Source organism: Acanthisitta chloris, unplaced genomic scaffold, assembly GCF_000695815.1.
Source record: "Acanthisitta chloris isolate BGI_N310 unplaced genomic scaffold, ASM69581v1 scaffold12889, whole genome shotgun sequence".
Classification (NCBI taxonomy): Eukaryota; Metazoa; Chordata; class Aves; order Passeriformes; family Acanthisittidae; genus Acanthisitta; species Acanthisitta chloris.
In genome coordinates, this window is record NW_008692040.1 from 43,852 (window position 1) to 55,966 (window position 12,115).

General features: G+C 42.6%; 1 protein-coding gene across 1 annotated transcript in view; it reads right to left on the minus strand.

Moving 5' to 3' along the window:
* CHCHD6 (coiled-coil-helix-coiled-coil-helix domain containing 6) overlaps nucleotides 1-12,115 on the minus strand; it is a gene marked incomplete at its 5' end in the record, with an annotated part of 112,378 nt that overhangs the window by 33,075 nt on the left and 67,188 nt on the right. Inside the window, one exon of the mRNA XM_009082501.1 lies at nucleotides 4,607-4,742. Within this exon, the coding sequence (XP_009080749.1) occupies nucleotides 4,607-4,742 (136 nt within the window). The remainder of the gene's footprint in view (nucleotides 1-4,606; nucleotides 4,743-12,115) is intronic.

The window sequence follows — 12,115 nt, forward strand, 5'->3', positions numbered from 1 at the left end:
GCTCCATCAGGATGGGACACTGCAGGATTACCTGCAGCATCGTCTCCGCAATCTAGGTCCCTGCCCACAGATTAGAGACAAACTTCCAGCAGAGCTGCAACGCTTTGCTGTGTGTACCAAAATGGGAACTGGGCTTCCACAGGGATCACTTGGAAATACAAGTGCAGTAAATTGACCACATTCCTTTTTATTACAGTCAAGGGCAAAGCAGAATGCAGACGACTCAAGGTTATGTTAAAAGTCTACCTCTGCTGGAATCCAGTCAATCAGTGTTTTGCAAGGGCTTGTTTGCACATAGCAGAGTGACTCACAGCAAACACGTGTGAATTTTCCCTGCACTTCCATTACAAACCCAGAATGTTCATGTACAGAAAAGTTGCAGTACTGCAAACTCACTCACCAGTTTATGGCATTGTAATTTCCTTATGTAGACAAGCCCTAAAGCCGTGACAGAAGTAGGTTTACTTCTGTCTGTTATGAACAGCAGACTTGTGAGAAGCCGGACGCAGAATAGGGAGAAAGTGCAGAATTATGAATGGCTCCTAGCTCAATGTATACGGCTCCCACTGACAAGGGAATACACGTGTCTGAGTATGCAGCTCTTCGTAGCTTGGTTTGGCCAGGAGCTAGAGCACAGAAATTTCACCTTGGTCCTTGTGTGAAAACAGACACCTCGAGACAGTAGGGAAATGCTTGGAAAGAAGGTATACATGCTCTTCACAAACAGACATTTTTCTGCATGCAGTTGCAGGAAGCAAGTTCTGTTTGAAATCTCTTATCATGTTAATATATGGTCACCAGAGGCCTCGTTTTCCAAGTGGCAGCTGGTTGGAAATTCCCTGGTATAACCACCTATTACATAACAAATTAACCAACTACAATTCAACGTAAATTCGGATTTGCCTATTGCTGTGAACAGAGCACAAGGGAAGCAGAATGGGTGACAAGCACTCTGCAACGCTTGCATGTGAGCTATATATTTGCATGGGGTAGGGAAGCAATTCACTCATAGGACTCAGACTTTTTAAAAGCAAATCATTTGTTTTGCCCTTCCATCTGGACTCAAAGTAAGAAATTACACAGATTTCCACTGCCCACTCTACTTTTCCCTCCATACCCTCTTCTCACTGGCACGAGATAAAACCTTGGGGAAACAGCAGCAGCAATTTTCAATTCTCATTATCTAACGGCAGCAGTAGCTCTTGGTGAAACTTGCGGTCAATAAACTACAGGCAATTTTAAAAGACACAATGGGAGCTGCCCCTCCTACAGTTGTCCCATTATCCCAGCTTTTATTAGATTTAAAGCCAGCAATTTTTATGCTGTAGCTGAAGTTCTGCAGAGCCATGGAAACAGACCACCAGAAAAGATAAAACACTCCTAAATTAAACAGGAGATATCACAGTAACACACTCTAAAGTCAGAGACCTTCCACATAAGCAAAGCACAGGATGCACTAAGGAACCCAGTGCCTAAGGGGGCTGACGTCACTGCAGTGAGCCAACAGCAACACGACCAGAGCTCAACATTCAGGATGGTATAAATGCAAAAGCTAGTGAGCAGGTTAGGCAGGACAAGTTGAAAGCATGCTAGCTACAAAGGTGGACAACCAGAGCAGGATCCTGCTCCCATAACTATGAACATCCCAGTAGAGGCACCAACTTTGTACTTCATGCCCTGGATGTGTCTCCCAGCTGGCAGAGAGAAATATTCATTTACTGGCTGGCAATTCAGCTGGCCTGTTTCAGACACCTGTTTTAGAATCAGATGTGCCTTGCTCTAGAGGGGCCTATATCCCTCCATTGACTACAAAAGATGGCTCAATGGGCAGCAAATATCCAAACCAGGTGATTAGCTATATCCCTACAATAAAGTAACCTGCTCCACGAAGAAAGGCTGGACAGGAAGTGAGTAGAAAATAAATTTTGAAACTCATTAAATGATTACCTGATATATTTGTTCATGAGGCAGAAATAACTGAGGGTGCATCTGAGCTCCCAGCTCAGAGATGTACACAGCAATAGGCAAAGAGAAATGGGTGCCCATAGGAACAGTCTCAATCCGACACAGCAAGGGGGAAGATGCAAAGAATTATTCTCATCCACTGTAAGCTATAATTTTCAGTCTAGAAATCTAGAGCTTGGTTTCTCTGAGTCTAATGTATACCATGCCCTGGAGACATTTTTACCAGCCATCAAAAGGAACTTGCAGAGAACCAGATGCTTCATTAAAGAATATTCACCAAGCCTTATAAAATCTTCAGTAAAAAGCAGAAGAACAAATCATCAGCATGCAACTTAGCTGAAGTCACACATCCAGCTTTGATTACAACCTCCTGCACTGGAAAATAAATTGTGGGGTTTTTTTTAAAAAAAAGGTAAAAACCACTCAAGAAATCAAGAGATTCTGGCCTTTCTTTCCCCCATTCCTCCAACCTGAATTTCTTGAATGAGGAATACGTGATACAAAGCCATTTGGTATAAGATGATAATTTAAACTTAAAGAAAAATAACAGCTTAAAAAAGGGAAGGGAGGAGAGAGTTTTAATGCTACATGAAAAAAACACAACAGCTTGTGATCGCTCCATATATCTCAGGAGTCAGAGGAGTAAGTAGGAGCAGTGAGACAAATTGTCAGGGCTTGAGCTGTCCTGAGACAAGAGGAAACTTCAGAAGACATAGTGCCTTACACAAGTTTTATTTGAATTTGCACTTGCAGGACCCTCTAGTGCTATATCTAGCTGTAAGGTTTGGTTACCTATTCCTTAGTCTATCTCACCCTATTCTTTAGTCTATCTCGCCCTTTCTTAAGACATAGCAAGAAGATTTTCTGTCACGTTGTCATAATCCACAACAAATTAATGTCCTACGCACTGCTCCTTCCAGGTAGTTTCTATAACAGTGGGGAAAAATTTTCTGAAGTTCACTGAACACTCTGGGAACGAAGACAACTCCCAGTTTCTGGCTTACAAAGACAACCTACCAAAAACTCCACCACCATGTAAATCCCCAAAAGACCCAAGTTAATAGGATCTATCACTGCCCTCTGCTGTTACCAGTCATTTAGCTTCCAATTTACTCTCCAATAACGCTGGGCTGGGGCTCAGGGCTGGCAGTGCCCCAGCCCCTTTCTCAGGCGGGTTGGAGCCATAGCTTGCAAATATGCTGAAGTTTAATGCAATCTGTCTTCTCTGGTAATCACATTCCGCCTGCACTGCATGCAATAAAGATGTATTGGTAAATGCATTTGCTAAAGATACACTCCACCGAAAAGGCTACAAGCCTGATTTAGAGAAGGCAAGGAGGAAAAGGGAGGCTGGCAAGAGATGCACCAATGCTCCACGCACAGCAACTGGGGGCACGGATTGTGCAGCGGCAGCACAGGCACCGCTTTGCTTTAAAGCTGAGGAAGAAAAAGGAACCACATGTTTTGGGAGCTGGGGACTTTAAAGATATCAGAGAAAAGCCCTTTCCCTGGCAGCTTTAACCTTGCTGATTTGCAGACATACAAAGACCTTCTTTGTAAACAGGAAGGAAAAAAATTCCACTAGGACTAGCAACAACATTTGGTCTAATATATCCTGACAATTTTCCCATCTCCTTCTGTCGGGCTTCTTCTGGGAGCCGGCTGGCAGCTTGTTTCATGTTATACTTAAATCAGGCATACAGCTTCCCCTCACAATGCTAATGCGACAGAGAGGAACTGCTTCCATGAAATATCCACCTCTCCCCCACCCTTTGGTTTAGTAATCCTATGAGAGAAGTCTCAATTTTCTATTACCATCCTTTTCCCCAAATCCACCTTACTATAGTCTCAGCACCTTTTGGAGACTTTTCTACTATCTCAGAAAGAAAAAAAACCAAACCAGAAAAGCTTGCCCTTGAGGGACACCTGACCCACTGAAATCTCACATGGGAAACAGCATCCTTTACACTTCACTTTTCCCAGGACCATACCCTAGTTGTAATGTCCAAATACTTCATTTTCTTTTCCCCTTCACTTGTTTCAATAGTCAGAAATTCTTCCAAGGTACTGAGCAGCCACTGTCCTAAGGCATCAACAGAACCTACTAGGACTTGCATCTCAGAAGGAAGAGCCATAAGGCTTGCTGGCCTCCTGCACAAGATGAACAGTTTTTAGGAGTGTGCAGTTTTCTTAACAAATAGCAGCTTCGCCCAGTAAAGAACATTTCCTTATGCAGCAATGAAAGGCAGCAAGACCTCCAACTCACTGCAAAGTCCTGTTCAAAATGTTACTGACCTAGGCAAATGGATTTGTCTACCATTTGCAGGATACAGTGTCCAAGAAGGCAAAACTTGTGAAAATCACTGTGACTGGCTTTGAAACCTAGGAGCACTGGTGCCACTGTTTTGGTGGTAGCTTGGTATAACAGGACCCACTGATGAGAGTGAAGCTGGGACATACCACAGTGTGACTGGAAAATGTGGAATGAACATGGGAAAATGGATCCCAAGGAAAATTTGTCTCTGTGAAGATTGCAATTTGACTAACAGATACCACAGCTCTTAAAAACACTTCCCAGAAGAAAACACCATGCAAAACAAGACAGCAAAGCCAGCCAGTACAACAGAGAAGCTTTTGTTACCTTCTGTGCTGCACTAACACAGCGCTGATACTCCTTAGCCAGCTCCGAGCATTTGAGCACTTCATGTTTGTTTTCTTGGTAGCACTTCAGAATTTCAGACTGCAGGCTTGCACAGACAGGATCAGTGTTCCTCCTCCTGCAGGGAAAACAAGCACAGAAGAGGAGTTTTCACCCTCTTACTACCACTCTACCAGTAACACATATACATCTTGTGCTGGATTCATGTAGTCCTAATAGAGAAACCAGTGGGAGCAGCAATCACCAAAGTGGGTCAAATGACCAACAGTGTCTTTCAGCTGAAAAATCCAGGGTACTTAGCAGAAGAAAGAAGGAACATGATCTTTCTAAGTTGGTGTGGAAGGCTGTTTTACCTTTAGATAAAACATCATGTCTCCTCTGCGGTCAGGGGGTAAAAAAAAACCCCCAAAACAAACAAACAAATCCAAGAGTTTCAATTATTTTCCTAACTCACATTGGAAATCTTTGGCAGAACTCAGGAATCCTGGCTGGGCCTGCACTAGATCTGTAACTGTCTGACAAGGAACTGAGCAGACTTGTTGAATAAGCCACCTCGATCTATTGAATTCTCATCTATTTAAACACTTCACAAAATCCAGCATGGTTGGAAGCACTGCAATGCTCCTAGTGACTACAAAATACAGAATAATAGCAAGACCAGATATCTGTTTCTTTGTATTTCTGCAGCAATTAGTACTCATACTCCGTAAATGGCATTGACAGCTACCCAAGAACAATTAAGGATGATGTTCTTATACTCTAATGTGCATGTGTACATATGGCACATCATCAGCAACAGCACCAATAAAGGGGAAGGTCGTTGTAAAACAATACCAGCAACAATGGCACAAACACAGTAACGACAGTGACATCAGCTTCACAGAGAGGCAGACACAAATTGCAGGAATTTGCAGTGCAATTGCCATAGTATGTTCTACCAGAGAACAAGAGAACATATGCTTAGGTGTAGCAATGCTCAGATGTCATCTCCTAAACCATAAATGCATTTAATTCCTTGCATTTTCTGCCCCAATATGCTTAGAGATCTGTGCCCAAATATCAAATGCACCTCTTCCTTCCAAAGCACTCAATGCTACAGACAGGCACTAATGCCATGCTATAATGTATTCACTTCCACAGGAGCAACAGGCACTGATTCAGCAACAGGGCTTCAGAGTGAGGCAGAGAGAAAACATGACCTGTCCCTGAGCATGTCACATTCTCTCAGGTGGAACAGATTCCTAAGAGACAGGAACTCGTAAAGATCTTCTAAAAGCTTTTGGAGAGCTCAGATATGAGCTTCCAAATCACGCCTTGTCACTCAAGGTGCTCAGGACGGCAAGTGGAAGGACCAAATGAAGAAAAACAATGTTGTCTTTTCCACATCAGCAACCTGGTTGCTGCCTCAAAACAGTTTGGCTGAGACATACTCTAATTGATGCTTCTTCAGTCCTCAGTCTTCCTGCCAACATGCATGGACAGACTCGGAACTTATCAGTAAGAATATGACAGCCACATTGAAAACACTGAAATTTGGATCAGAAACCACCCAAGACACTATACAGACTTCTTTTCCCACCTCTTCACTAATCTTACAGCTTTTAGAAGAAACTTATTCCACGCATGGTCCCTGGAGGCTAGTGTGCATTTCTAATTTCTGTGTTATATAGTAAATCACCTTTAAAGCCTCTAAAATCCATATTCTAAAAAAAACTTCAAATTTTGGAATAGAAAGGAACCCAGAGAGAGCTTCAGAAACTCATAATGTTGGCATTTTGCTTTGTCACTAACTTTAATATCACTCTAATCAAATCAGTGAGACTGTGGAAATGATACCAAACAATACCAGGTCAAGAAATACCACCAAATCCCTCAATTCATTGAAAAAGTTAAGACTTTTAAAATTAGGTTTTTTAAACTCAGCGATGTTAAACTGAAGGGCATTTTGTAATTTTCATACAGACACCTGGAAGAGCAAAAAGGTACAGTGTACCACAAACCAGTCTGTATTCATCTGAACTGAACAACGTGGTACAAACAGATCAGAAATACTTAGAAGAATGATTGAGGTCACCACTGTCTGTAGGGAGAGCTATTGGAACCGTGCCTTGGTTTTGACCTGTTCCTTCACTGTCCTTCCTATGGCATCAGTCTTCACTGCATAGAGTAAATACAAAGCTAAGCCCACCTGTGGGCTCAGACAGCAGTGCAAAGTCTGTGGTCTTCTTTAGCAGACCACTCAGAGCTCAGCTCACAGGGCTATTTAAAAACCACACAGTGATGAGCAAGAAGCCATAGAGTGAGAGTTGCTGCCTAAAGCCTACCAGAGGCAAGGGATCAATCAGCACAGGCTGGTGTGCATGGCCCAGTGAGTACCTAAATCAGCATTCAGACACGCTGCTTCCCACAACACAGGGAGGATTTATTTGGTACCATGAACCCAAAATCATAACAAGAATATTCTCCTTTATTTCTTCAGAATAAAACCTCAAACTGTGGTCATGCATCAGTTGCAACAGCTTCTCAAAACAGATTTAGAGAAACCAATCAACAAATCACAAACTTGGTTAAGGTAATTGCCAATACAAGTTACACACACCAATGATTTAGTGCATTCAGACGCAAACTGGAAATTCAACAGGAGCAGTTAAATCCCACCGAGAAGGCCATTTCACTTTGGAGCAGGAAGCTAGTGCTCCTTGGGAGGGAACTGTCACTGTGTCCCACCACAGTGTCATCTATGAAACCAAGGAACAAGAAGTAAGTGTGAGCTCACCGTAAGGAAGCACACCCTGCAGAGTCTGGCAGCACACAAGTTACCCACGTCCAGCAGACTAGTTCTGGTATCCATCTGGACTGGAAAGGGGTATATAAATTGCTCTGGAGAACAATTGCTTGATGTGCTTTCCCTCCCAGCACAGCAATCACGACTCCTGTCCTGCCTGATTCAAAGGGAAGTGACTCTCCTGCTCACATTAAGTCTCTTAACTTCAGACTGCAATGTCTCCACACAGGGGGAACTGCAGCCCTATACACATACACCAGCTGCACCTTACAGTTGTCCCTGGCTTTACTTGTACATATCTGAAAGAAAAAGGCATTAAACCAGCAGCAGCCAACCACAAACATCCGTGTCAAGCGCAATGACATCGCACATTGACTTCCAAGGGAGGTGGATCTTCGTCAATTATCTCTCTTCACCCTTAGCCCAGCTCAAGGCTCTTGGCACTAACTAATCTTTAGAAAAATTCATCTTCTGGACACTCCACCACACTGCTCTTGATGCCTCATGGTTTGAGGGATTTTACTATTATTTCTTACATGAGAGGGAAGAAAAACAGAGGAGAAGGGATGAGGTTAGTATACACAAAGAGCAGAAGACTTGCAAGTTTTGACCTTTCTTCTAAAGCGGGTCACAGTTTTAAGCATAATATGCTACCACCAAACGAGGTAGACCATTGGCCCCTGCCTAAAATAAAACACGTTGCATTTGCTACCACTATTATTGGAACAGGTCTAAGAGGCACATTTACAGCAGCTAGGAAAAAGGCAAGAGAGAAAGGCTGGGCTGGGGGGGCTAGGACAATACCTGCAGATAGGGAAGCATGGGAGACGAGCTCTGACAATACCTTGGGAATAAATAAATGCAGGACATACAGAATATGAATCATTAAAACAACAGTTCACACTCATCTTAAAGACAGAGGAAAAGAGGAAGGCTGACAGGTCAGAAAAAGGAAAATATGAATCTATGCATTAGCAGTGCCTCCCCCAGCACAGAGGGGAAGGAAACCTTTGCCTCACCACTGTTCAATGGGAAGGAAGGCTATATGCACATGAAAACCATGATTTCAGAACTTCCTCTCCCACTCCCATGGAGGGATTTAAATCAGGTCTTTGTCTGGAAAAGAAGGGAGAGGTTTTCTTAAAATGAAACAAAGGGCATCCTTCTCTCCGCTATCCCTTGAGGTAAGTCAGAATGAGCACAATCTTGCTGCATTTTGACACCGAGAGTTACCAAATCCTCTCTATCACTGCATATTCCCTTTACTTTATTTAATAAATGAAATCTCATCAAGTTATCCTTCTTCTATTATCACTGCTGACATCAATCTGATAATATTGGCTTGGCGTGGAATCGTGCTATTATATGTCCTCTTGATATTTAATTTAAGAGAAACGTCTGCAGTGGGGTGAATATGTGAAGCAAGCTTTTTATTACTGGCAGCAGTAAGGACGCTGGGAGTGAATTAGACATTCATCTTAGTCAGGGCCAATCTAGTGGCTCAGAAGAGGTTTTCTTCTTAACCCTCTCCTAACTGTTCAATAGTGGCAGGTAACGGCTGCTTCAGTCAATAACTGCATTCATTTGTCTTGGCAAATTCATTCCTACATGGATATAAACACCATGAAGAAGTACTAAGCGTCTGGGAGGTTAAAGCAAGGTTCTTTGAGATTTTCCATCAGAAGCACTGTGATAGTAGGAAAAGTGCTGGTCTAAATGTCCATCAGTTAATCAAGAAGCAGCACAGCTTCTGAAGACAAACACACAAACTCACTGCAAGAAGCGATTAAGGACATAACATCAGGATACAGACCCAGAGACAGAAGGTTTCAGACCCAGCACAATGGCTGCTAGCCATTTGCTGCTGACAGACTCCCTTTTTGGAAGAATTATGGATTCAGTACTGGAAAGCAAGGGAAAGCTAGAAGATGTATCTGTATTTGCTGGTCCTTCCACACAGCTGAAAAATCAGACTACCCAAGCAGAGATACAACTCCAATGCTTTAGGACTTGGCAGCTCTTTAGACTAGTGCAAAATCAGTAACTCCAGTGAGTAACACACCATCACTTGGCTTTAACAGGGAGAACTGCAATTCCAGATGGAGTTAAGAGCAAGATCTTCTTTTTACATTTTACTCTGGGAAACCATTCAAGCTGAGAAAAAACTCAAGATAGAGACCGACGGTATCTAAACACAGACACTTCAATACCTCTGCTCAGAAAGTGAAAAACAAAGACACACAGGGTCCCTCATATAAGCCATTGTTAGAGTGTCTAGTTCCAGCACACAGCTGCAAGCAGCAACCTAAATGGGGCAGCAACCTGGAATTTCCTGTAGGCTACAAAATTCAAGGACTGAATTAGCTGCTTTCTGCTACGCTATTTGACTAAGACCAGTGTCTGAGCTAACTTGAGCAAACCACATTAGTCACCACTGTCACTACAGCACAGACAGCCCCAGAGACCAGCAGTGAGGTGCACGGGCAGCACTGTGAGCAAAACCCAGAGCACACAGTAGCAGTTTCTGCATGTTGGGAAAGAATCAGATGTCATATAGTTGGTTAGTATGTCTATATATCCAGAGTACACTCCACACGTTTCAGAATAAGCTCAGTGATGCACTGGTCACATCAATGTGGTGTGCTGCCATGCTGCACTGTACATATATAAAACCCAATAAGTGGTTAACTGACCTGTAAAGCTTCATCCCCCCTTGGGTAGTAGTTGGCTCTGATGCCTCTTCTAACATGTCAGAAAAATAACTCCAGACAGATGCAATACACAGCACACAGAAAGGTTTCATTCTCTCTCATTATTGCATCCTTGACATTTACAGCAGAAAATTAAACACAATTGAAGCATTTCATTCACATATAACAAACTCATCAGCACAGAACAAACAGCCAGGCAAGCTAACTTTCAGCATAGGCTGCAAGATGCTGCACTATCACAAAGCAAACACTTTAGCCTCACTACAAACTGTGGGATTCCCTGGTCCTCCGTGTTAGCCTGATAACATGGCCTGAATGGAAGAGGGAAGAGTCATGTTGCAGCTGTTTGGCAAGAGTAATAAGAGATGGACAAAGCTTAATAGATTATCCAAATGTCTACTACAAAATCAGTAATGTTTAAGCTACATAACCTAGCACAGTGTAAACAAACTGCATGTCTCATGAGGCTAAACGAATGTGATCAGGAAGGAGATATTTCTGATCAGCCTCCAGTATTCAAGCACTGCTCATCAGGCTTTACCACTGACCTGAGTGAAACGGAAGGCTTGTAGAAGTAACACACTGTCTAGAGCAAGAGGAGAAAGACTGAAAAGGTGAAACCTTGTGACAATTTTCACAAGAATAGGGGCACTACCTCCAAATTTCTGTTGAAGTTGTTGTATTCCTGTTTTTCTAAACCCTTGTCACATTGTCAGCAGCATACTACTGCACACCTGCAGTATCTCCCCTCTCTCTCCCTTGACAGCTGCATTTCAGTATCAGGTCACCCAATTCTCTTTTTCCATAACTTGTTCATGGAAGTGCCTAATGAATGCAGATTTGAAAGTACTGTGAGATTCTGGGAGACTCAGTGATCCTACAAACTTGTCACTCAAGTACTTCCCAATCTCCATTCCTGTTTTGACAGCTTGTTTGAAGCTGCCACCCAATTCCCCACTGCAGTTCATACACTCACTGCACCTTTGTCCTTCCCAGGACAGATATCTCCTTTCCTTCCCATCATAGATACACAGGAGCTGTTCTGAAATCTTCTTCTGTGTAAGTAATTAGATTCTATCACTGAGAACAAAAGTTAACACAAATATCTAAATCTCAAGTGTCAGCAACTTGCTGTGTCACTGTATTGCATTCAGCAAAAACAGCCTGCCCCAGCCACATTTTATTCATCAAACAAACAAACCCAAAAAACCCAAACTCTAAAACACACAGATTGATGTGGAAAATAACTAAAATTTAGCAGTTTTCTGTAACAACCTCTAATTTTGGAAATCAACAACAACTCCATTTCAGTGATGAAATCGATGCAAAGAGATGTGTGACCTATCCAATGCTGGTTCCAGCTCTCTATCTTACTTACTCCAATGTATCACAAACTCTCCCATCCTCCTACACAGTTTATCCTCACATCATTTCCCATTTGACCAATGGGTCATCCTAAAAGACTTGGACTTATACTTCATTGTGCTTTGCCAAATGCAGTTTCAACCAAATTTAACTGGCTTCCTTAGCACCCCATAAGCTGCAGGCACTGGAGTTGTGGCGGTGGGCTGTGAGTCTCTAGGGGAGGAGAAAGGTAGCAATATGCAAAAAATTGTACAAAATCATAAAAAATTAAATGATCCTTATCCTACTGAACCTGCAAATGCAATAACTAATCATCCCTATTAGTATTCTGCATGGCAGATGGCAAGTGGTTTCGAATAATGAGAGACTTTTCCCCACAAGTGGATAATTCCAATGTACATTTGGATGTAAATTCTTTACTGATTATGATGGTAGAATACTGAGTTATGAGACCCTGCCAGTTGGAAGATGAAAGGAAAACTACTGCCTCTTCCTTCACTTGCCAAGAGATACAGAAGTTAACAGAACTGGATCTCCTGCCCACAAAGCCATGTACCATTTTTTCCCAAAGATGCCAAGCTACTAAAAGTTGACTAGCAAAGATGAAGAGCCTAAAGTTAGCAGCAAAAC